General features: G+C 32.5%; 1 protein-coding gene across 1 annotated transcript in view; it reads right to left on the minus strand.

Annotated features, from left to right (window-relative positions):
• The window catches only part of LOC106682032 (dynein axonemal heavy chain 1), a 236,643-nt gene that overhangs the window by 75,379 nt on the left and 133,632 nt on the right, over positions 1 to 27,632 (minus strand). Inside the window, exons 54-60 of the mRNA XM_067050254.1 lie at positions 25,881 to 26,164; positions 21,294 to 21,601; positions 17,842 to 18,067; positions 14,511 to 14,706; positions 12,511 to 12,710; positions 10,310 to 10,464; positions 7,731 to 7,995 (exon numbers count right to left, since the gene is read on the minus strand). Coding sequence (XP_066906355.1) covers positions 7,731 to 7,995; positions 10,310 to 10,464; positions 12,511 to 12,710; positions 14,511 to 14,706; positions 17,842 to 18,067; positions 21,294 to 21,601; positions 25,881 to 26,164 — 1,634 coding nt within the window. The remainder of the gene's footprint in view (positions 1 to 7,730; positions 7,996 to 10,309; positions 10,465 to 12,510; positions 12,711 to 14,510; positions 14,707 to 17,841; positions 18,068 to 21,293; positions 21,602 to 25,880; positions 26,165 to 27,632) is intronic.

The following is a 27,632-nucleotide window of genomic DNA, read 5'->3' on the forward strand; positions in this document are numbered from 1 at the left end:
ACCAGTGGAAGACCAATCATAGATGGCTGAACGAAACACTACAGGCGTTGCGCCGTCGATACTTCTGGTGGGATATGAAGTGCACAATTCAAGAAACCATCGGTAGTTGTGGTGTATGCCTGACTGCGAAATATTACAGACACCGGAGACTGCAGAAGTACCACTTAGTGATCTTCAAGCGGATTCGTTTACTTGGAAGCGGTACAAGTGGTTCAAAGTGATAGACGTATTTAGCAAACTAGCTATGGCGTACCCAGTGAAAGAGAGGTCAGCAGAAGCGGTGTTAAGAGCCCTACGCAAATGGTTCCAGTTTTACGGCGTACCGGATAGAATCTCGTCAGACAGTGGAAGAGAATTTGACAACGCAAGCATCAGGGAAGAGATGAAAATCTTGGAGGTTGTGTGGCAACTTAACACCCCAGGTCATCCAAACAGCCGAGGAGGTGTTGAAAGGCTCGGTACCCTCAGTGACCACCAGCGGGTATATCAGTTAGAAAAGGGGCTGGAGCCAGACGAAGCGATGGGACGAGCGATCGCAGCATATAATCATTCCATACACTCGGTCACGGAGTTTTCTCCTTTTGAGATTATTTTTTTTTTGGACTGCGGGGACGTCGGAGAAATTTCCATGATACAGCGACTGAGGAGAGTAATATTGCCGTTAATTGTATGGCACGGAGGAAGATATGGGCCAGAGTCAGGGACAACATTGTGAAGGAGAAACGCAAAAGAGTTACTAGACACAATCTCAGTGTTCTCAATCTACTGGGGCAACCTTAAAATTGGGACGGTGGTGTACCGTAAAGTAGGAACTAATAGAGGCAAAGAGCTGCAGAGATACGAAGGCCCATTCAGAGGGGTCACGATAAGAGAACACAATATTGTCACCATAGAAAGAATGGTAGGTTTGTTGATCTAAGAAGGACTAAATCACTGAGCACTCAACCAAACGACATGGATACCATTTTCTCATATATACCTCCCGACTGAGGTAATGCTGGCTGCATCAGGGATAAAGCTGGGTAATGTAGCTGGCATTGATGACATTGAAATATATTTATGAAACTTGGCAGAGTTTGATGAATTATGAAATGGTTAAAATGTTGTCTGAATCAGGAAAACCTTTCCTGCTATATTTCAAGGATTTCTTCCTCTTTCTTTATCTTTGTCCTTTTTAATGCTGCGATATATTATAATGTTCTAGACCATCCTTACAATTTCTAACGTCTTTCCTCCATTACCCAAATTCTTACCTTATTGGCTTTTTTGAGGTTTAAACAATACTCTAAGCTTCATTGCTTTTTTGTTTTTTTACGTAAATCTGCCCTTAATTTCTATCTTTTCTTTTAATATATTCCTTCCAAGTTTCTTTTTCCTTAACAGCCTTCTGCACTTTTTTGTTACACTAGCGGTTGTTTTTCGAAACCTTACTAACTTTTTCTTCATATTTACCTCTCCCGTTATTTCATTAATCTGTAGCCATTGATCAGGGAACACCCTTTGACCAATTTGAATTTATAATTCACTTCAATTATGAACAATTCATTAGAATATTGACCTATGAGATGATGACAACTAGCGAAAGGCAATACAACTTCATCAAAGCGCCAGTAATCCCCTCAGATAAACTTATTTAAGAAGAAACAGTAGATTGCCCCCAATCTAAATTCAACTGACATATTAGCAATTGAGTACCTTTTTCAGCCTAATGTATAACATGTACCATATCTAAAATATTGCTCAATTTAGTTTTTCATCATCCATGCCTTCCAATATGAAGTTTGAGGTACTAAAAATCCTTTATAGAATTGGTCCTTGTCATTGGTTGAAGAATAATCAACTGTAGTGTAAATATGAATGATCCAGGACTGTAATTATGAGGTTTAGGTCTGCTGATTTGAACTATATTCCAACTTTCTACGATTACAAGCATTTTATCCTTCACTATAAGGGGCCTGTCCCGCTCTGCGTATACACTACGTATATTATAGAATATCCTGGATCAAGCGATGTTGTTTATCTTTGTACCTCACTTAATCCTAGAATTTGTATCGCGTAGTTATTCATCTCCTCTGTCAGTTCCACTTCCTTTCCCTTTAGTGATCAAACGTGTACATGGAACTCGATTAATTTTTCATGTTGCTTCAATTTACATTTCAGATTATTTATATTAGATCCCGTATCTTCGGAACAACTGACCCTCTAAATCTCCATTTCCCTTCGGATAGAAGGGTGACCAAGTTTTCCCTGGATCTAGATTATTGTTTTTCTACGTGTCCTTTCAATTTATTCTTACTATCTCCCATAAGACGAGTTCCTCAATCCTCAACCGCAATTATATAGTAATTTCCAGTGAGCTTAACAACCTTTCAGTTTCTAGTCTGACAAATTATTAGATGAGTATATCATCAATTCAGCACCGAACGTTCTCTTATATTCTCAACATGGTGTTCTGTTCTTTTCCTGTTATAACCCAATGAAAACGTCATACAATATCCAAACTCTAACGCTTTCTAACTCCTTAACTTTCCGCAACCTAGACGTGCTTATCCGTTGAAACGTTTTACCTGATTTTAAAACTCTGAAAATAAATTAAATTTATTTCTGCTCTTTCATTAATTCCATAGTGGACGGCTGGACCTTCTGGTGGTTTGATGAACAAGGGTAGCAGATAAATATGACTGTCTATTACTTGACTCAATAACAGTTGGAGCTCAACCAACCTGCTACCACGATGCCATCTCTCCTGCTCTTGGATTATAAAATGGCAAGTTATTCGAAAGATCTTCCTTTGTATATGATATTTTGAATAGGACGTCTCAGTTTCACTTGATAAATTATATTTATACTTTTATTCTTCCTCCTTCTTTTTCGTTCCCACCTATCCTTAGTTCCAATATTTAATTGTTATAATTTTTATTTTTTCTATCTTTCCTACTTGTTTTTTAGGCCTGACCATTTCTAATATATGGGGGAGGGGGTTATCTATGATATAGGTAATCAACCTATTTTAACTAGAGTGGGAGAGTTTTCTCCCATTCTTTTATTGGGCCGCCGTAAAATAAAAGTTTACCCCTCCAAGCCGGAATCGAGATTGGCAAGTTGACGCCTCAACTCCTTCGACCACAAATGGCTTCTCAAATATTTCTTACTATCCTTATTTAATCCATAATAAAATTACTTCCCAACTCATGATGAAATATCCGTTGACAAAATCTGTAGCTTCTTAAAATCCTGCTGGATAATGTGTACCCTTAATTCCATATTTCCTATTTCTTGGAAAAAAATAAAATAAAAACTATAGTCAATTCTGTGAACAAAAACTCCATCTCTTCATCTTCTAAAAAAGTACAGCTCAATCTTCATTCTCTCTAATCTCTCCAAAAGACTAGAAAGAATGGTACAACCAAAAATATTTCTTTGAAGAGTTCAAATTATTCAATCCTTTGTTATATGATTTTCGTCCAGGTTGCCCCTTTCTCGCCAAAACATCAAATGAAATTTATGCTGCTTTAGATGAACACCAGTTAGCTGTGCAAATGCTTCATAATTGACCATTCAATGTTTTTTATTTGATCAAAATCGCTATCCTTTTCCAACAGCTCTATTAGTTCGCTTTAATTTTTCCATTTCTTTCCTTCTAGCAGTTGCCATTCGTAATAAAACTCTATTTCTCTTCCTTACTCTATCCTAAGGAATGGCCCAGGGTTCGAGAAATTCCTTCTTTTTTTTTTAATTCCTATGTCAATGATCTTCCTTAATCAATTCCCCACCCCACCGTTTCCACCACCTGAAGTCTAACGACTTCTAAATCTATTTATTCTTTCCTCTTTCTGGGTTATTAGCAGCATTTGCCAGTATTCAGATAAACTTTGGTTGGATCAATGCTTGGACAATCTTGAATAAGTTAATTTTAAATACTATGAATACTCGGGTAATTGTTTAGATTTTAACACCCTCCTTAGATTCGACGCTATCCTAAAGTAATTCAAAATAACCTTATCACTTTCAACTCATCTGCTAAAAATTTTGGTATAATAATTGACCAAACCCTTTCCTGGAAACTGTATCTGCTTCCAAAAAGCTTCTTGTATCCTCAATTATTTCCCCTCTCTTTGACTAAGGGTGAGCGGTATACAGTAGCATCATGATTGTATGTATCAGAACAGACTGGGGCGAATTGCATTTAATATTTGTTGTCGATACTTGAAAGCTGTCTCCACACTACTTTTCCACCTTTATGGTGAGTTAAAGAGGCTCTTCCTATTTATCTGTTGATAATATTTTATAGGATCTTACCTAAATCAAGCCATCAGAGTCCAGCACTCTTCGTTGGAAGCAGATGTCGGGAATGATGGAATAACTTAAGGGTACTTCTAATGGAATTTCCAGGATAAGGCTCGGTCAATAACGATACCTAAATTTTTAACATAAGAGTTGAAAGTGGTGGGGTGATTTAGAATTAGTGTTAATCAGATTGTTGTAAAAGTAGTGTTGATTATATTGTTGTAAGGTATATGTGACAATTGAAGTTCTAATGATACAAACTCTAAGGCTCATACCCGGAGAGTTTGTGTCTCATTTATGTTCCACAGGCTTTCAGTTGCAGGGACACTGCGAAAGAGAGCACTGAGAACTCCAAGGTTCCTGCTTTACCTCTCATATGAGGGAGGAGCTGGTTCGGGTGTATTCAGGCCGAGTATATACATAGTAAATAGAATGGATGTGGTATTTTTTTTTTTATTTTTTTTTTTATGAATTTTCTTGAGTAAACATAATCAAAGATCTAATTGTTTATGTTTACTCAAGAAAATGTATTCAATAGGTATAGAGATAACATTACTTTTTTCTAGTAAATAAAGTTGGTTCTCAAAAAAATGGTTTTATATTGAATGACTAATAGTACTTTCCAAATTAAGTCATATGTAATAATTCAAAAAAATGTATTACATATCTATTGTATTACAAAATGTATAAATTAATTTATAATATATTTATTTAAAACTATTATACCTATTTAGAGGCATATGACAAGGATTTATGTATACGTTTGTGTGTGTGTGTGTGTGTGTGTGCGTATTGTACATACTCGTATACTGTGTGGTTAGTTTATTTTGTTTATTTCAAATTAGTATTTATTTGATATAAAAATACGTCTAACTTTTATAACATAATAAATATAATGAAACATTAAACTTACCTTTAAGTGAAATACTTTTCTTTGAAATGAAATAAAAGATTATATATATAAAATAAAACTTCAATTAAACAATGTTGTATTATAACAAAACTCACAAATTTAACATTGACACATTTAACAGAAGAAGATAAAGTTCTATTGATTTAATTTTGAGAAATTATGACATTACATATTTCTTAAATTAATATATAAAAAATGGTTGATACAAAAAAAAAGTCATTTGAAATTAATGTAATTTTTGTTTTATGCTTGGTGTTTAAGACGTCATCTTGGGTGAATTCTTTCTTGATTTATCTTACTGTAGACTATGCTTCAAAATGTTCTTCTTGTCCCAGAAGAGAAAATATTATGTTTACACAAATATTAACCTTAGCTTACTGAATTTAGCTATTTGTATTTGGTATTGGTATCTGGTAGGGGAAACTAGTCCGGCAAGTGGGTCTAGTGGTCCTTTTTGCCAACCCCTGGTGACTACCAGAGTTGAGAACGCGCTCTAACCAGAACGGTCAAGATTCATTTCTCGGGACCGCTGGGAGAAATATATAAATCACTGCTGGGAATCGAATCCACAACGTTCCGAGCCGGGTGCTGTGGGATCTACGCCCCCGCACGGCCGTCACATTTCATTGGATTTACGTTATACATTTTGACTATTTCTATCTCATAAGCTATTAATTAGAACTTTACTAATCTATTAATAATTAATTACTAGTCCAATCCTCATCTCAAGGCCAAAACATCCTTATTTTTTCGGCCTGTTATATTTTTTATAAACATTCTGATGGCCTTATGTTTCTTGTCATTCATCTGATCGACAAGTGTATTAGGGTTGGCGCACTAGTTATTGGCAGGCCAAACTTTGTTTTTAAAAATGTTAAACTACGTTTTTAACTAAACGATAATATTTAAAAACGGACGTTGACCTGTCAATAACTTGTGCACTTGCCCTAGAAAAAGAAATATTTCTTAACTTTTTCCATTATTCTTCAACTTGTCGTTATTTATTTGCAAACTCCATATATCCAATTCACAAATTACTTTTTGTTTTATGGAATTTGAATACAGTTTTTTTTTTTTAATTGAACTCAACTTTTGCATATCACTATATTTTATGGTAAAACAAATCCTTGCTCCTTTCAAAACAGCAATGTCTTCATTATTCACGATGGGAATAATTTCCCTTGCTATATTATCATTTATAGGTTAATAAAAAAAAATTAACACATTTCCATGGATACACGAGCAGATTATATCCAAAATACTTTTAAAAATTGACAATTGTCATAATAACCCATGGAAACATGAAAACATCCATATCCATAAATTCAGTTTTTCCATGTACCTTTTGTCACTCTTTATTACTTTTAAACATTTCTTATGTTACACATTAATTTTTCTGACATAATTTGTTTTCTAACGGGGTTTTATACATCTTTATTACTTCTGTTATTTCCACAGTTAATGAACGATTTAATGAAAATCGTTAGTTGTTTTCAAGAAAATAGGAAAAAATATATAAAATCCATAATATGAAATGGAATTTCAGGCGAGTGGAATTAAGCGAAAAAGTTAATGCAATATTCCAACAATAAACCTACCTCAAACACATAATTTCAGTTTTGTAAAACTTCTTACTTTTGAGCTAGGCTGTCCGAATACACTCATGACATTTCGCTATGCTTGATTATTTGTTGTCAGAAACTTTAAAACGCGCATATCCGTTGAAAACACTGACTCGATATCGTTCACGATCCCAATAGTGCCCCTTACTGTATATTTCATGCATAGGTGATTAAAGTAAAAAAAAAAAAATCTCCACTTTTCTACCATTTTGACACTACACTTTTTCACTAGTTCTGAATACAAACTACCAGAGTATAATTATTAAAAATATGACATGTTCCCTTGAAATTAAAATAAATCATTACCAACTGAATCTACCTTAAGTTGCTAAATACATAAATACATTATAATGCTAATAATTCATCTAATAATTCTTTTAAACCTTCTATTAAGTAATATTTAATATTAACAGATAGTTAAAATGCATTGATCTATTCTTATACTTACATATTTAGGATAAATATGATGTGTTGTTTAATTATATATAATAACTCAAATTTTTAATATTAATATTTACGTTAATTAAAGTATAATGATTAGTGTAACGGTTAAGTTAAAACGATTATATATATTTACACTTATTTATGTACAATCTAATGTTGGTAATATTATTATAAATATTTAATGTCTATAAAGTCCGGCAAGTCGGTCTAGTGGTCTTTTTTGCCAACCCCTGGTGACTACCAGAGTTGAGAACGCGCTCTAATCAGGATGGTCAAGATTCATTTCTCGGGACCGCTGGGAGAAATATATAACTCCCTGGTGGGAATCGAATCCACAACGATCGACGCCCCAACCCGCACGGCCGTCACATTGCATTGGATTTACGTTATACATTTTTACTATTGCTATCTCATAAGCTATTAATTAGAACATATGTATATATGTATGTATATTTGATATTTACTTCTTTGGAAAACTCCAGTAAATCAGGAGTAATATCACTTCCAGGAGCAAGGCAAATTAGAAGTGGAGTAATTCTATCAGATTCTTCATACATTCTGAGAATCTTATTTTGGATCTTTGACGACTGGTCACTCATTTGCTTCCCTAACCTCTCTGATACAAACTCTTCCATTGATTCTTTTAGCATTTCAGGTCTGAAGCACTTGACTAATATCAATCTATGGAATTTGTTCAATGTATGCTGATATGGCTGTGGTAATGTATCCCTGGAATCAAATAATATCATATCAATAAAGCTAAACAATTGTTCATAACTGGTAAACAAAATATTATACTTAAATATGCAAGGGCGTACCCAGGATCAAAACTAGGGGGGGTCAAGCTATAGTAGTGACATTTTAGCACAGAAATAGAGAACGAAACCAAAATTTTAATAAAGTTGTAATATATAATTATAGCAGTGCTTTATTAGTTATTACAATTATTTTTTGTACAAAAAAACTAATTTAATAATCTTTTCCCACTTCTAGGGGGGGGGGGCAGCTGCCCCATCCTGTTCCATCTCTGGGTACGCCCAACTATATACATCGTACCCAATTCTACATATTCACCCCCCTTAACCTCTACGGTTTTAGAAATTTTAATTTTAATTTCACTGGGTTACAATTAGAGCCCGAATATTTATGCAACTGCATAATTTGTTTTTTGCTTTATTATATGTAATGTATATGTTGCTATGTGAAATCTCCTAAATATGTGCATCATTTTCTTCAATATTTGAAATAGACGGAGACAAAACCAAGAGTGTAGAAAAGGTATATGAAATAATGAACGGAAAATTTGCTAAGAAATGATCTCACATTCATAAACATGTATCTTAGTCGTTTTTCGACTAAACAGAAAATAAATTCAGAAAAGAAGATAGTTTTTGATGAAAGTTTCAAATTATTAAATCTATTTAAATGCTGTATTACTCGTATCCCGGCCCAAGTAGGAGAAACTTTAATAAAATAAATATGGAATAGAGTCCTTTGGAAAATTCGTTACTCTATGTTCCGGAAAAAAATAAAAACAAAATTTAACTTAGTAATGACTCTGTTTGCCGAAACCCGAAAATTTTAGTGCATATGAATTTATCACATATTGAAAAATCACAATTTTTGATGATGTAAAAACATAATTTTATAATTATACAAATATTTTAAACGACAGATTAGGTTTCGCATAAACAAATTTAGAAATCCATTATTACAAATTGATCTTAATGTAGAATATAGTTATATTCATGGAATATAGATATATACATTAAGATCAGGTTAATGAAAAATTCATTGATTTTAAAATAAATAATTGTATTTTAATGTAAAATAATTTCTGATTTTTTTATATCAATAATGGTAATTTTCGATTACGTTCATATTTTAGCTTTTTTTATAAAGTTTATCATATTATGTTTATTATCATTCACCATTATATTTATCACATTAACGTTATTAATGTTTCTAATTAGTAAATATGTGATTATTTTCTTACTCATTTGTATAATTTATAGTCCATCCTAAAATTTATTTATTTGTTAAGAACTTATTATATACACATTAATAGTATATGTGAATATTTTTTAGCAGTCTTGTAGCATCTTTGGGGTTATTTGTTTATTTTTTGCTTCTTATTATTTTTTTTTATTTGTTGCTTCATATTTTACGGTTTTTTATTGAATAAAAATCCAGGCATTGGTCTATATTTTGGGGGTACTGTTGTTTTTCTAATCTTATCTATTATAGTTCTTCTCCTGTATCTCTGATGGGATGGGGTAATTTTTTTAGGAATGCTGATCAAAAACGAAATTCTTCAACGAATTCATATCCGAGACTTTTTTGATTTGACGAAATCGAAATAATTTTTCACGGTTTTTGAAGGTGCAGAAAATCGAGAGTACGAGAAGACAATATCGTTCGTTTGTTTTATTTTTTAAAATTCAATATCCCGTAAGGATTCGTCATCATAATTTGATTTTTTCCGACCAGCCGAGTTATTCAAATGATGATGATGCCTCAATAAATAAATTACTGAATTATAATGGCGGTTTTTGCGATAATAGAATTTTGAAACGATTTTCGATTTTTATCCACACAAATTGTATTTTTTTTTTTGCAGTTTGTGGCGACTTATATCTTTTGGATGCGTTAGATAAAAAAAATTCTGTATCAATTCGTTTTAGAAATTTTATTTTCTATCACAATCTGTAAGAAAAAAAATGCTTCATTCTGTTGGAAATTCCAGAGTTATGTGCTGTGGAGAAGAAGGGCTTGCTTATTGATAGCGCTAGAAAATCAACAATACCCTCAAATGATGGAACACGTACAGCTGTTTTGACCCAGCGGCAATCAAATCAAAATTCCAAAAAAATATGGGTGGTCGGTGAAGATGCTCACTGTGACACACTGTGCTTTGAAAAATTCAAAGTAACATAGTAAAAATAGATTTGATTTTGAAAAACATATAATTCTCTTGTATTTCAAGTAAAATGTGCGCATTAAATATAATTGATCCGAGGAATAAGTTATCAAATCAAGTTACCTGTAAGGGGTAAAGGTATTAAAAATACCGATAAACCTATATGGGTTGTGTTTGAAATCTGAGATGAATTTTGTGAAGTCTTTCAGTTCTTCCATGGACTGGATGGTATCCCATATTTTTTGGGGTATCCAAGGACGAGGGGACACACTTACTTCCTAAAAATAAATTTTATAATAAATAACATACATAATTTACAGAAATGCCTACTTAAAATGAAGGCTGCTTTTCCAAAAATAAATATTTAAAAATTATAAAAAAGTTTTTTTGAAAAACAATTTTAAAACAACAAAGAATTTTTTGTTGTAGAATTCACAAAGCATAATTGCAGCATCGGCTGCTGCTGGAGATTACAAGTGACTACACATTGATTACTTTCATTAAGCTACGTTTTATGTTATCATTGAATCTTTTCCTCATAGCGCTTGTTGAGGGACCATATTTGGCATCCATAAGACATCACATGTTTCATGTTTCATCCACACTAAAGATTTAAAAAATGTTACATGAAATGAAACTGTGTCATCTCTGATAATTACTTTACTATTCACTTTTTTATCCCTACTTGAACTTTTCATTAACCTTGAGGCATAGTTTAGCTGCCGTTTCTTCGAATTCCCACCAAATCATCTTCATATGCTAAATCAACAACAATTGGCTGACTCACCAATTGTTGTTGATGTACCTACATTTAGCATATGAAGATGATTTGGTGGGAATTCGAAGAAACAGCAGCTGAACTATGCCTCAAGGTTAATGAAAAGTTCAAGTAGGGGTAAGAAAGTGAATAGTAAAGTAATTATCAGAGATAACACAGTTTCATTTCTGGAAACTTGTTTAAGTACCTGAGAAGTCTGGTTACAGACGAGAACAAAATGATATGAAGCGATGAAAAAAAATAATTTAACTTAAGTAATCATTAATAGTAGCATAGTAAACTAGATTTAATTAATTAGATTTAAAAAAAAAACAAACGGGAAATTTGTCTTTTTTAAAGTTATTTCAAGAGTGATTTTATGATTCTGCATTCTTTGCGATATTTTTAATTAACCTCCTATAGGTATACAGGTTTTTCACTTTTAGAAAAATTTCCTTGCTTGAAAATCTTTACGTCTTTATTAATTATACTGAGATCTGTTACTGAATTAGTTGAGATCCGCCTTCAGTTTTGTAAAAAAGTGATGTGATGTGAATTTGTGTTTCCTCAAAACATCAGGGTTTTTAGTCAAAATAATTACTAATAAAACTTATTATTTATAAAACATATTCAAATTTTTTTGTTTAGTATGGGTTCAACAAATTAAATTCTCCTCTAAAACGATAAAATAAATTAAAATGTGTTTTTAAGAAAATGTGGATTATACTATATAAAAAAATTCTTGTAATTTTGGCAATTATTTTTATTTCATTACTGTCTATATTAAACATTTCTATTATTTAATGTCAATGTGGTTGGTTTAATAAAATTATTGCTAAATTTACTAGAAAGTTTTTTTATATCGCATAGTCTACAACTTTTCATAAAAACAAGCTTTTATTTATTTCATCGTTTTTAAAGGAGAATTTCATTTGTTTAACCCACATTAAACATTTTATTTTGCATATTTTGTATGAATAAGAAGAGAATTTTAGTAATTTCTAATTCCTTTCTTGTAATTTTAGCAATAATTTTATTAAACGAACCAAATTGACTTGGAGTGATAGTAATGCTTAATATAGATGACAATGAAATACAAATTATTAATAGAATTATTGGAAAGTAATTGCAAGCTACTAAAATTCTCTTATTATTTTTTTTCCTACACCACAGGAAATAGACTATTACCATTTATATTAATGCCATTTTCCCCCTTTCAACCCAATTTAAATTCACTATGGCTTTTGTTGAGGTGCTGCTTATTTAGCGCTATCCACGGGGCAAGTATATCAATGATACGGACGCGAGCAGTACCTTACTTATACAGTCTTATGTAACTATATGAGAAATAAAATGTAATTTACTTGTTACATCATAATTTTATTTAAATAATTTATATGGTCCAAATAAAGTTTATGTAGCATTTCAGGTCTGCAAACACCTCCTAAGTTTCAGACCCTGTATACTAGTGTACGATTTACTTTATATAACTATAATATTTCAAGCAATATTTAATTTATACTTCTATTTAAAAGATATGTTTTATATTATAAATAATTGTTTTTACCTTTGCCTTTCTTTTAGCCCCATGTATGAAAAACATTAGGTTCTGGTTTGTGATCTGTTGTTTATATATGAGAAGGCGAATAGTTATCCAGAATCTGAATTGTAACATGTCCTTCTCAAAAACGAATCTCGAAAATTTATCGTACATTAACAAGAAGAATTTTTCATCGATAGTTTTGGATATTTTACTCATGTCTGTAACTAAAAAAAAAAAAAATAAATCATTAGCTTAGGAATAAATACCAATGTTAGAAAATAGGGCTTATAGTCTTGAAATTACTTGATATGAAAAATTAAAAAAGATTTTTAAATGTCATAATGGATTTCTATCACTGCTCAGTGGACAGAATAAAGATGGAAAAAAGAAATAGGTACTATCTTTCGGTTTCACATGAATATGAACAATTATAGAAGATTGCAAAAATATCAGAAGTACTTTATAAAAAAAAATATTGAGTCGTTTCATATGAAATCTAAGTTTTCACAGAAAAGGTAATTAGTAAAATAACTTCATGAAATCAAAATATTTACCCTCATTTTCTATTTGCTCAACATGTTATCAACTTTTCAACTTCAGAAGTGAAACACTCATGGTTTTGTAAAGAAATGAGGCCAGAAAATGCATTTTGACCTGAGAATCATTTAAAAAGATTTAACCTTTAGGGAAGTTATCCAAATTTCTAAACAGATAGAAATCTATTGGAGATAGGTCTGGCGAATAAGGTGGGTATAGAAGGACTTGATGACAGAGCTCCTTTAGTTTCTTCAGCTTTTTTTTCTCATATCCCTCCTTTGTCATGTTATATTCTAACCATGGTTGGAGGTCAAGTTTTTCGTGGGGTCGCCACGAAATGAAAAAAGTCCACCCCTCCAGGCCAGATTCAAACCGGCGCCGCCCGCAATTGGTCCGTAGATGGTTGAGGCCTAAGTCTTAGCAACTTATTCTAAGACTTAGGTCACAACAAGGCCAAATAAAGTGGAAAATAGTTTTAAAATTAGATTTTGAAATCATTTTAAAATTCAAAAGAAACTTCGTTTACCATAACTAAGACCAACCAAGTTTTATTTTCGAATCCTCTGAACTCTGAAGAGAAAAAAGAGGTTGTCAATAGAGCCTTCTTGTATAAATGTTCAGTAAGAATTGGTTGTAATTCACTATAACCACCGTTGTATTTATTTATATTCGAGAGATGAATTTTTGGTTAACTTATCCATAAAATTTCATTAACAGGTTTTGAATTATAATAAAATAATTTAGCTCATGACTACTGAAATAAAGTTCAAGAAAGAAGCAGTAAACTTTAAGCTTTCAAACAGGCAAAATTTACTGTAAAAAAAACTCTCCTCCAATGCAAAGTTAAAGCATTACAACGTGATAAGGCCTGCGATTTTATACGGAGTGGAGACTGCATGCCTACCCAACTTGGAAAACCTGCTAAGAATAGAAAGGAGGATCGTAAGACAAATCTATGTGACCAGGAAAACACAAGAAGATTTCAGGCGAAGATCTAATGAAGAGATCTACAGAAAAATCAAAGACCTGAAAACCGAGGTAAGAATCTCAAGGTTGATATTCTATGGGCACATGAAAAGGATGAAGGAGGAATGATTGAAGATCTATAACAAAATTGTTTGCTACAAAAGCATGGGAGGATACACGAGGTAAATAAGAAAAGAATTAAAGAAGCTTAAAATTTCACACACCGACTGTCTAGATAGAGACACATACAGGGAAATACTGAAAAATCTCGCCTATATTGGAAGGAGAAAAAATAGAGGTGGAAGAAAGGCATTCGAGGATCATGAAGCTGCGATGGGAAGAAAGAAAATCAAGACTCCCAAAGAAGCCTAACCAATGATATTCGCGTGGTCCTTAGTGGCCGATTCGTGGTAAAGAATGAATAAATAATTTAGGGGAGATAAAAGTTTTAATAGATCCTCTTAATGTTTATCATAGTGTTTTATGATACTAGTACCGTGTTCAATTTACAAATAAATTACCTCCTTTTGGTAGGTTCTTTATCATTTCTCTGAATATCTGCTTATACCAATCAAAGGAAAATACATATACTGAATTAATTACTTCAAAACCACTGAAACAGAAAAACAGCTGGGCGGGATATTTCGTAATTTCGTGGTACTTTATAAACATTACTTTCAGTATGTCCACCGCCACTTTATTTTTAGCAATTTTTTTCTGTAAAATATGAAAACAATTAGTGAAGGTGAAAAAAAAATAATCTAAAGTTTGGTTAAAATAGAAAGTAGCTAAAATATAGAATAAAAAAATAGCTATTTATATGGTAGAAATGGAAGAAGTAATTGCTACAATATTTATATTAGCTGGTAAAGAATTTTAACCACTCCAGCAAGCTTTTGTCTGACGTCGATCTTCACAATTCCAATTTCATTATCTAATTGTGAACGATGTCATTTCGTCTAGCCTTATCTCAGGATTTTTTTTTCTTATTTTCAGTTGGTTGAGTACTAGCTCAAAAAATTGTATTAATGATAGTCTTCATAAGGTAGTTTCCCAATAATTTATATTGATTTGTATGTTTTAATCAGGTTAAATGATATATCACCATGTGAATATTCCAATCCACCAGAGCGCACCACCTCCAGCCTTACTGAAGCTCTCATGACTGTATATAATATTATTTTTGTAAAAAAAATATTGTTATTTTTATATGATACTATTTTTTATATTTATTACTTAAAAATGTTTTTTGAACAATAAAAGAAAGTTCCTTCGTAAACCTTAACATATAACTCCTCCTCCCCCCCCCCGGGTAACAAAAAGTAACATTGTAAATACCGTATATATTTCTTATATTACATTTATTGTAAGGGTTAGTAAATAAACTAAATAGGAGAGTAGGAAGAAAAAAATAAAATAAAATTCAAACCAGCTTCTCTGATAAGGTCCTTGCAACGCTCTGCTCCAGGTAGCTTGGTGTGACAACCGCTGCTTCTTTACGTAAGAGTTGATTTTTTTTTATTATGTTTATCCAAGATTTGACCTCTATCCTTCAGTCTCCTTTGCTACCTATTCTTATCCAATAATCTTAGTCCGCCTGATTCATCCAAGCAACTAAGAATGTCATCATTAATCCATCCACAGTTCAATTCCACCTAGCTCATTCCAGCAACTGTCACCTACCCTATCGGAAATATTAGTCCGTCTGATTCATCCCAGCAACTAGTATCGCTGAAATCTGTCTCTCTCATGGCAGTAACTAGAACTGTTAACCTATCTGCGAGCCTACCGATCCTCTCCTCTACCTGCATCAGAGTCCAGGACTTATTCCCTAGTTAGTACCATTGTAACCAACTACACTCACTCATCTATAAGACAGCCTCGACAAATTCCTCTATTGATTCCAATTGTAAGACGCGGTATAATTGACTATTTTTATGAACCAAGGGAAATATACTGCGATTAAGACTTTCTTGTAATATTTGTATCTACTTTCTTAAGTTCTCTTGGATGACAGCGATACCAAACCTTCTCAAATGCTGGTTGAAAGTGTTCTTTCATTTCAAATTACTTTACAATAAAGTCTAATTATCTTTACAGTTAGTGTAGTGTGGAATGACTACACTGAAAGCTACATTGAAAATTTGGAATTATGTTACATTTAAAAAAAAAAAAGGAAGAAATATGTCTTTTCATAACTCTTTAAGTAATTTTCCTAAGATGGGCAATAGACTTAATATGTTGACTTGTTAAGAATTTTTACTTGGCTTGTGAATTTTTAATAGCTTGACTTGCTTTAATGTATGAGGAAAATATCTCGTCCCTAAAAAACTATTACAAATTGGCTAATTAAAAAAAAGAGAAATTTTCTTTGTTTTAAGCCTCTATGAAATAAATGAACAAATAAGAATTCGTTTCTGGGTTTCGAACTATAGTGGACGTTGTACTGCTTCTAGGGGCAGTTTTAAAAAATCTTCGATATCGTCATTTGTTGAATTGCTCCTTGACGGAACTCTTACGCATTGGTATGGTGATTCTTCTGTTATTCCTTTATTAATTTATTCAAAAACATTTTGTTTAACTTTGGTCCTCAGTTCTTCAATTAATTTAATGGCTTTAGGAAATGGGTTTTCTAAATTTAATTAATTGGAGATAGTACTGGCTGGTTTTCCTCTGCTGCGTGACTACGAGATATGGTATTACACACCTTACTTTTTCTATAAGGTTCTATTTTTTATTTTCTTTGAATTAATTTTTTTTAAATACGTATTCCGTATGAATTGTCTTGTTGTCGCAGAACAATGTTATTGCGTGAATGATACAGCATATGTAGTTTGAAGCTACCCTCAATTTCAGTGTGTTTTTTTTGCTCCATGTGTTCACTCATACTATATATACTGGGCGTAATAATGAAAGAAAAAAATATAATCAATAAAATACAATATGATAATAAAAAAAAACTATTACAGGTATTAAAATAATTATATGTAATGATTAAATAATAACTTAAACAAAAGGCAAACGAAATTAAATTAAAAAAAAAAAATAATTTACACCATGACCTTCATATCCCGTTTGTCCTTGACCACATATCAACCAAATTCTCAAAATTTCATATAAACCTTTCCAACCACCCTAATCCTTTGGTTCAATCCTTATCTAGTTCCAGCCATCCTTGCAATCCACCTCGAAGGTTGAAAGGCCAGTGGCCAAGAGATTTATTGTAAAATAAAAATGGACAATTGGAGTTTTGGCAATGGTCAGATTCTCCACTCAAGTTAAGTGTTTGCGGCTTTAGCGCACTTGCTCAGCCTCCACCGACTCACTACCAGCGATGCGGCGAGAGGGATGCGCTGGGATCTTTTGAGCTCTGCTCTACCCCTACTCGTGGGGGATAGAGTGAGCTCAGGGATCCTTAGGTCTATTGTGTAAATATTTTATATAAGAGTGTAAATGTGACTTGAGATTCTTTTATTTTTATCATTATTTTATTTTTTCATGGACATAGTTTGAGTATGTTCATTTTCTTTATCTTTCTGTTTGTATATATTTTAAGAGCGATTTCATTTATTTTTCATTTTTTTTTTTATTTTAGTAAGAATGTGATCATTCATCACTATTACCTATAGCCTACAACGGTGTGGCAGATTGTAATAACTATCAATAAATAAAGTTCGATTATAATAAAAACAATATAATTCCATTATAACGCGCATTCACATTGTGAATCTAGTCCAGAACAAACTGCAAGTTTGTTACTTCAGCTGCAGCACCGTTTGTACTACTTCAAATACATGCTTACGATTAAATATATTATAAATAAAATAGTTAGAAAAATTAAAATTAATATACCTGGAACTGAAGGTCTTTTACTCTCGAATCTTTTAAAAACTTAAACCAGCGGCCTTTAGCCTGGACAAGTTTTCCCATTCTGTTCAGGTGATTGACTACAAAATCTCTTAACTCCTTTCGCAATGCTTTTTCTTTGTCGAGACTTTCACTCATTTTATTCAATTCTTGTTGTAGACCCGGTAGCAACAATTCATTTATAATTGATAGCAAAGAATATCTTAGTGACCTAAAATTTTTAAATTGTAAGTAGTCTTAAATCTTGAATTCCGCTGGTTAGAATGTAAAGGAAATACTTTTTCAATATTTTTCCATTAAGGATAATGAAAAAAATAAAAATGATCTGCGTCGATAAAAATACAAACACGAAATTTACCTCATATCCGTAACAGCCTCCCTCAAAAATATAATTAAATTAAAGTATGATTAGAATTAAAAATCCCTACACAGATAATGTTCTTTCATGTAATTAATGATTCAGTGACAGTCCAGGAGATATATGCAAAAAGCAGATGAGAGTGGAACTAATTCCCACAAGGACGAGCATTGAATTTTTTTAATCCATTAATGATATATTTTTGATATACTAAAAGTCTAGAGTGTCTTATTATTTTTTATTTTAAATCTTAAAAAGATCGCGTGTGGAATCAATTCACAGAAAATTTTATACTGAAATAAATTATGTTTTACAAAAAAGAAGAATAAATAACAAAACGGTGTTTAAAAATTAAAAAACCTAAAATTTTCACCATGCTCAGTATTTTCAAAATAAATCCACAATAAGTTTGGTTTGATAAACTTAATCTTAGGAGCAATTAGATATACAGATGTCTATTAGTATAACATTCTAATGAGTACTTTTATAGGAGTAGTGATTTAAATTATATATTCAAAATCAATACACAAAAGTTTGATTTCTCATTTTTTTTTTAAATGTTGGTTCTTGAAAAACTGTCTATCGGGAACTGTTAAATGTAAAGTAAGTATAAGGGCTAACATTTCATAAAATGTACACTGCTTTTAAAAAAAAGGTTTGAATTATTTATACATGCGCTAGATAATTTTGAAAATGTTAAGATCTCATTCAGTTATTCGGCTTTTTGTTACTTATTATTATTTTTTAGAAACTAATAAAATTTTCTGTAAATTTATACTACGCAAGATTTTTTTTTATTAGTAAAAATAATTAAAATAGTGCTTAAAAAACAAAAAAAAAAGTATGTTTCACATTCAGGTTTTCCTAGACTTTCAGTACGTCAATAAGATACAGAATTTAGGAAAAGAAACTGACTGGGCTGCCGACAGGTAGAGTGGTGGAAAATCCCCGGGACCCGGTCTATGAGGTGGGGGCCAGACAAGACTTGACTATAAAACCTCTTATAAATAATATTCTTTAGTACTTTTATTATAATTTATTTATTGAAAGTAGGCATATACCTGAAATGTTACAGCAACTTTTTCGTTAAATCAACTTAACGGAGGTGCCAGATATAGTCGATTTACACATACAATTACACATTATAACTTTTTTTTTTAAAAAGGCTCTAACGATTTTTACTAAACTTGTCATATTAGTGCACAATCAATTGGTCCTTATGTATTAGGTATTATCGTCATTGATAATAAATACCTTAACGTAACTTCAATTTTATTTATTAAAAAAATTAACATTCTTTCATTATTAGCAATTATTAAAAGTCAATAAATATGATAATTGATAAATAACTAAATATGGAAGAAAAGTATTTACCCAGAATTATGAATTATATCAGACAAATAGACACATGCACATACCCATCTTACTCACTATCCATCTCCATGGTACAACAAACCAAAATGACAGAAGATTTTCTCTCATAATTCTGTCTTGGCTTGGGTTATCCCTGATGCTAGATGATTAGTTATATTTGTCTAAAATAGTGTAATTGTGACAGATCAAGCATAGTACGAAAAATATTCAAATGTTGATGATTGGTTATATAAATGATTTTGTATATATACCTTTGATATTATGATTTGTATACTGATATTTTCTTTTGTAGCGTGATTATAATAAGTGATTTTGTTCTTGTATTTTGAAAGTTGACTCTAAGTTATTTACTGGTGTTTTAGGGACTTAATGCCTAATAGTTATTTGTTGTTTGTTACTTTTGGGTTTTTGATTTTGACATTGATTTAATAATAAATATTTTTTAAAATCTCAAGGATTTATTTATTTAAAATCAATATTGATAATTAATAATAAGTTAAAAAGCTCACAAACACACTCGTACAAATATTTGTTTTCAACTTGTATTTACTCCCTGAGAAAAACAAATAAGAGGAATTGTGTGCTATAAATATCATACCAGAAATTTTGGTGATGATGGACCCTTATGCTGTGCTCCGGCGAACATGGGGCAGCACCACAGTTGTCCATAAGAGGCTAACAGCGGATAATAGAGCCAGAAGAAATCATCACTAGTATGTAAGAAACAAGATGTGACATATGACCGAATACTGTCCTTTGTAGGGATAATGGACATGAGGGCGCTACTTAATGATAAAGTTCCTCCTTACTGTCCCATCAAGATTGAAGGATAAGTAGGTCCACCCAGATTATTGGGTCTCATGGATCCTAACAAGACTCGAAGGGTTCCCGGGAGCTTCGGAAAGAACACCGATCCCCTGGTTCTCTTCGTGCGGAGTTTCTGAAACAGTACATCGCGTGGTGGAGAATTGCTCCGCCATGGAAGGACACCGAGTCATGCTTGCCAGAAAGACTGGGATTTTCGCCCTCGTAAAGTCGGACTTTCGCATTTTGATGGAAGAACAGAACTATCCCTTGTACAGGGAGTTCATTTATGGACGGAAAGAGGTGGTGAGGCCCACGTATTTCACGATGGGAAGGGCTTGACCACTAGACATTGACGAGCCACCGAAAGCTGACCCAGACTGAGACCAGGAGGACTGAACCTACCGGACGGAGTTAGACATTGTGCAGCTCCATCCGTAAATCACCCAACCGAGTTCTGGGCTGTGCAGTAAAATTGAAAAATTCTTCCAAAAAAAATTAAACCGGCCTCCCCCCCCCCCGGCCACCCTCAACACTATTTTATTATTGTATAGTAAAACATAAAAAATAAATTGGTGATTTTTAAGAGTATGCGCAAGACCAGCGTACTTCCCCACTGCTGCCGCATCCTCTATGCCAGGAAAGGAAGGAGGAAAAAAAAAACACGAGGCGGCACTCAATCATTGCCTTCCATGAATAATGCTTTACGGCAATCCTGTCGATAGGAAAGAAAATGTGTAGGGAAGTAGGTTTAATTGATAAGAATCCCATACTATGACTAGCTACGGGCTCAACCACAGTGTGAAAAAAATACAATCACACACACAATCAAACAATCTATTACTTTTCAAAATTCTTTATAAATAATTTTATTTGTATTTAAAAATGTTAATGAACATACCTTATACCATAGGAAAAGTTTATAATGGTTACTTTCGCATACAATTCCCTTGCGAAATTTGGCTCATATTGGGTGGTGAAAACGAAAAGGCGAAATTGTTTATGGATTCTCATCTTCTCACCTTTTAATGAAATCCATTCTTCTTCTTCGTATTGGAATGTCCATTTGTAGAATAATGGATCTAAAGCGGGACTTACATAGCCAGTGTCGGTTTCAATGAGCAGGGCAGCCCCACTACAGACACATTCTATTAGAGTATCCATCAACAATGGATCTGACATTTTTGTTTGTCTTAATTTAGGGGTGTACTGTAAGAAAAAAAGAGTATTACTAAAACCATCTTATTGGTTATTTGTAATGATTTTAGAAATTATGCTGTCTTAAATTGAAAACTACTTTATTAAAAAATAGTACAAAATTTAATGTAATTATTAAGTGTTGTATAGATTATTAAAAAATGTCTTTTAAATAATAGAGAAAGGAAAATGATACCAGTTTTATTTTTTTTTTGTGATGTGCAATAAATGGTTTCATTCCAATCAATAATATTTGGTACATATCTTAGTTTTTTTTTTCATAAATATTATCGAATTCTTCATCTCTCAGAACTTTTAAAATATTTGCGAACTCTCGTTCCTTCGTTCAGAGGCACTAAGAGGTGAACGATCCTGTCATTTCAAAGTTTAAACTTTAATTCACATGCTTCAGCAATTGTATTGCCGTAATCTTATGACTCCCTGGATTCGGGAATTATTCAGAGGCTATACAGAAAATAAATAGGGTTGGAATTTTAATCGATTAATCTAAAGCTTCAGAACGCTTCATGTCTATGGCCCGGACGCTTCTTCCTGTAGTCTTGACCAGTCTTATACAATTTTAAGTAATTGATATTAATCCAACTTTTTGGAAAGCTTCATAATAACTATATACAAGGATTCAATATAGCTTGAATATTCCAGCTACGACCATGGAAGTCCAAGGCCTGGCGCGATGTACATAAGAAATACTTCGCGGGTTTCATGAGGTGGTTTGCCTAGGGTGGGTTCGTTACTCCCACTTTTTGCGAGTGCCTGGGCTCACAAATGCCCGGGGGGAGGCTGTGAGTGAGTATAATTATATGCTTGACAAAATCTCAGATAGGTCCGGGGACTCGAACTCGGAACCTTTGTGTTGGAAGACCAACGGTTACCACGCTGCTACCGTCACCGCCATATTATTTGTCAGTGACTGAAAATCACAAGAACGGACTGCTTCAGCTATTTTTTGGATAAAGGATTTATCAAATAACAGCTTCAATTTTCTTTAAGAAACAGATAAATTTTGTATTGAGATTCTGTAATCCTTAACATCAAAGAACGTAATTTCATAAATTTGATTCATCCTGGAAGCTCCCAATCAAAATATTTTTAAATGTTCAGATGTTTGAATTAAAAACAGAATCCAGTTATTATAAAAATATGTTCATTTACGAAAAATTATAAAACGAAGTATAATAATTTCGTTTTATTTTTTTTTTTAAGAGAAAATGTTAGCTACAGATGGGTTCAAGTGACAGAAAATGAATGACTGTATTTTTAGGAGAAATCTATCGACGGAACTTGATATTAAATAGATAATCTATTAGTAAAAAGATTTGATTGGGTTGGATTTTTGATATTGAAATCCCATAGCATTTGACGTAACATTCAGTCTTGTATCATGTATTAGGTTTAAGCCTGTTGTAGCCTTAAGATGATGTACCTTTCTCGATAATTACACTCATAAAAGTTAATCAACTATTAAAGAGAAAGGACAGATACCGAGATTAATTGAAGGAAGCTCTCAATCACTCATACAGTAATGTCTTTAGTGAGAGAGAATTACTTCATTCAAAGTAGTGCCAACTGCATTGGGTTGCTATACACACAGCATACTAAGACAAGTTGGACAATTGCATATTCATTGTATATAGCATAGGCATTGTTTTAGTATTTTAAAATTTTTCTTTCTATATTTTCATTTTCATAAAATTATTCATTTTTCCCCTTATATTATTAATCTATCTATACATCTAAATACAGTTATCTTTTAGTATGATAGTAAAAATTCTATGTGGTCATGCACAATTCTATTTAATTAAAATTTAAAAAAAACTCGATATACATGCATAAAAATATAAATACATTTAAATGTAATAAATATATACGTGATAGTTATAAACATCTAAAAATAAGGGGCAATAGATATAAAAATGACTTATTGTAAAAAGTAATACTTTTAAAAATATATACACAATCTTTGCCATGGTTTCTATTGACAACACCGTTTTCATCCGTTACCGTGCATGTGATGGCGGATGGTTCCCAGGGAGTCCAGGATTATATTCTCTGCCATTTTCGCTACGTCCTTGATATCAACACCGAGTACCTTGGTGTAGTTCCGGGAGCTCCGAGCCAGAGACACCTCACGTTGAAGTATCTATCCCCGAAGCCCTCACACACTTTTTCTTTAGGAAAGAGGTACATTTATTATATATTTCTTTCTTTTCCCTTTGTACTCTATTTTCTTGGTCAAAGTCATTATTTTCATTCATACTGTGGGACGTTCATCAGTTCGAAGAAGGTAAAGAACGTCCCAAGAAGACCACAGAGAAATATTCCCACCCCAGGCCATGAGTAGGTACAGGCAATTCTCCTGAAGCAATGATAATTATAGTTTCATCAGCGAGTTCCCGCACCTCACAAAGATCTATAAAAAGATATCCTACCTACTGACTGCCCAACAGTTTCATTTAATGATGTTACTCTTACCCCTGTCGAACAGATCCGCTACCTTGGACTACATTTGGACAAGCGATTGACCTGGAATCCTCACACCAGACTAAAAAGACAGGAAACTGCACGTGTATTTCGACTATTACAGCACTTACTAGACAAACGGTCTAAACTTCCAACTCATTACAAAAGACTGATCTACATGACTGTAATAAGGCTAATCTGGACATATGGAGTTGAGCTTTGGGGCTCCACTAAACCTTCGAATTTCTCTCGTATTCAATCCTTACAATCCAAAATCCTTCGTAAAATCCTCAATGCTCCTTACTTTGTAACAAATAAAATCATACATAAAGACCTTAATGTTCCCTATGTAACCGATCTAGCCCGAACCAGATATCACTCCTTCCATTATAAACTCTCTAACCACTCAAACCCCCTAGTTTCTAATCTTGCATCCTTTTCCATTCCTGACAATCCTCCGAGGCGCCTGAAAAGAAGATGGCCACGAGATCAGCTAATGTAAAATGTCATTAGAGTGCTACCAATGGGTAGTTTCTCTACACGCCTGTAACACTCCAATTTAACTTAGATCAGATTTACTTAATGTATTATAATGTACAGTTGTAAATAGCAATAAATAAATATTTAAAAAAAAAAAAAAAAAAAAAAGATATCCTGAATTCCATATGAACAAATCGGATATCTAACCAACCTTACCAACACTATTGTATGAAGATATGGACGGAAGTGATCTGCTATTTCAACCAGAATATGATAACGTTTATAATCTCTATCGATTGTATATTAACTTTTGATTTTCTGAGGGTATTTTAGGACTTGAGCTCAAAAATTTCGAATGTCCAAAGTAACTCTACGGAATCATTTACGGACTCATATGTTAAATATTTAAGGGGGTACTTGTTCATAACAGCCTGAATCGTTTTAGTAATATGTAATTAATTAGATCATGATTACAAATGTCATGGATATTGTTTCTCAAGAGTAAGAAATAGTATTTAGGTGGTTCCTAATCAACCTTTCGCACCTAAACAAAATAAAAGTTTGCTTTGCAAGATTGTTGCCTAAATCACCCTATCCAATGCCACTATCGTTTATTACCAGATTATTATTATATTCGGGTATTTTTAGAATACTAATTAGGAAGTCAGTGAACATAAACATATCTAGAGAAAGAAATTCATAATATTTTGGAACCAAAATTATACGATTACCCCTTTAATATAAATTATTTTGGACAACCAAATTTAGTATAAATATTTTCGTTTAAGTAATTATGCAAAGACATCCCCAAAACAACTGCAATATGGATTATAAATAAATATGGATTGCCACAAAATATACACTGATGATAAAATATTAGATTCTTAAATTGATTATCAACACGTTATTTAAAGTATTTTCGGTCCTCAAACGTTTTTAATAATATTGATATCTATAAAATATTTTTAGTTTAGGTAGGTTCCTATCAGAGAGATGTGGTTTATATTGGATATGGTGGCTTTTCGCGTAAAAGATAGGTCAAAGGTCTATTTTGGAAAAGTAAACAGAAAACCCTTTAAATAAATTCTAGGAAGCTTTTAGGTAGAAGGTAAGGGAGGTTAGTGCGTCCTCTCGGAAGGCATACATATATGTTAAAAATATATAAGTATGTTTTAACTATAACTCTTTAGGTTATATTTTAGCTATAACAGCTTTGCCATGTTGGTTGTACTAATATGTTAAAAGAAAAAACAAAATATACTAGTTGTAGTTTTTAGATCTTTTTTCTTTGTTTAGTCTCCTGAAGAGATTATAGCAATACCTATCTTACCTGACTATAGATCCATTCGTAAGCTACGTGTTGTGGGTCAATTAGAAGAGGATACCGTTGATTATAGTTGGTGATAGTGGCGCACTCGGTAAAGTAGCTACTTCGAGAAAGGCCATGTTTCCACCAGTTCTGTTTCTGTTCATTCTTTGCCAATAGTTTGACAATATTAGTTATTTTTGAAGAGTGTGGTACTTCATTTCCCGGGAAATCAATCACCACTGCCCATATGTTGATTACTTTCGGTCTGTACTTGTCTGGAAATGCGCCTGCATATTGCAGAGATGCTGAAAATAGTTGAATGTTAGCACAGAAGAATTAAAAGAGGATGTACAATTTAAAAACTCGTAAAGTGATGTGAATGATATCAATTATAAATGATTTAGATATAATGTATGGATATCAATCTGGTATTAATAATAAGATTAATTAATTATTTCATACATGATTAATATTTCCTACATTTAATCTCTATTTCACTTCCACATAGCTAAATATAAAATATGGAAGTATTGCGACTGTTGTTGATATGAGTTTCAACTGAATGCTCGTTTTTAGGTCTCTCTGAGTCCACCTCGCAAAACTGTGTGTGTTAACAGCCTAGCTCATAAAAAAAAAGGTATGCGTGTAACCTAACTTTTTTTGTAAAAATCCATTTTCCAAACCTACCCCTTTATACCATAGATTATACACTTTCGTTTTGTTAAAAAAAAAAAGAAACTATTATTAGCACATAATCAAAAATCTACTAGAACTGTACGGTTTCCCAACGGTTGTATAGTGGACCAGAAGCTAGGAAAACATGGTCAAATGCCTAGATTGTTTCTGTTGGCCAGGGCCGTTTATGGCCGAAGGAGGAATTAATTGCAAAAATTCAATTTCATCAAAACTCAGAAATATAGTTTGATATTTATCTAAATGTGTGTGATAAATAGTTATGATACGTATTGCTAAATATAATTGTAATTACAAATTCTGATTAGTTTATGGTTTTCTTATAAAATAATTGTTACTATATAAATAGGTACGTGACGGCCGTGCGGGTTGGGGCGCAGGTCCCAGTGCGCTCGGTTCGGAACGTTGTGGATTCGATTCCCACCTGGGGATTTAAGATTAATTTTTCGGCGGTCCCGAAGAATGAATCTTGACACTCCCACCTTGGTTAGTATGCTGTAGCAACCTAGGTAGCCGTCAGGGGTTGGCAAAAAGGACCCACAGGCCCACTTGCCAGACTTCTTCCCCCACCAAATACCAGTACTACATAAATACAAATATTTCAAACTTAGTAGATAGTAGATAGTAGATAGTAGATAATAGATAGTAGATAGTAGATACTAGATAGTATATAGTAGATAGTAGATAATTTTTCTATTATCGCTCAGTTATTATTTTGGAATTATTACACAGCACTTGTGATAAAAAATTATTTTAAGCTAGCAATTTAATATTTAAGATAGCAAAGCATTTTAAGCAAACAATTTAATATCTAATATAACAAAGGAAATAATTTAACATAGTAGTGACGTTTATAACTGGGCTATGGTGGTTGTTGTTTTCACCACCAGTTTTATTTTAATACAGTATAATTTTCTTATAAAAAAACTAAGTAAAACAGATGGGACTGAGTGAATTTGTTTTGAATCTCGGAGTTTATTTAAAACCAGAGAGACAATAAATACATTGCAAATAGACATTGTAGATTTGAATATCATAAAATATAAACAATACTAGTAAACTAACTGTAATTATTACTAC

This window comes from Halyomorpha halys, unplaced genomic scaffold (genome assembly GCF_000696795.3).
Source record: "Halyomorpha halys isolate HHAL.00 unplaced genomic scaffold, Hhal_1.1 Scaffold385.1, whole genome shotgun sequence".
Classification (NCBI taxonomy): domain Eukaryota; kingdom Metazoa; phylum Arthropoda; class Insecta; order Hemiptera; family Pentatomidae; genus Halyomorpha; species Halyomorpha halys.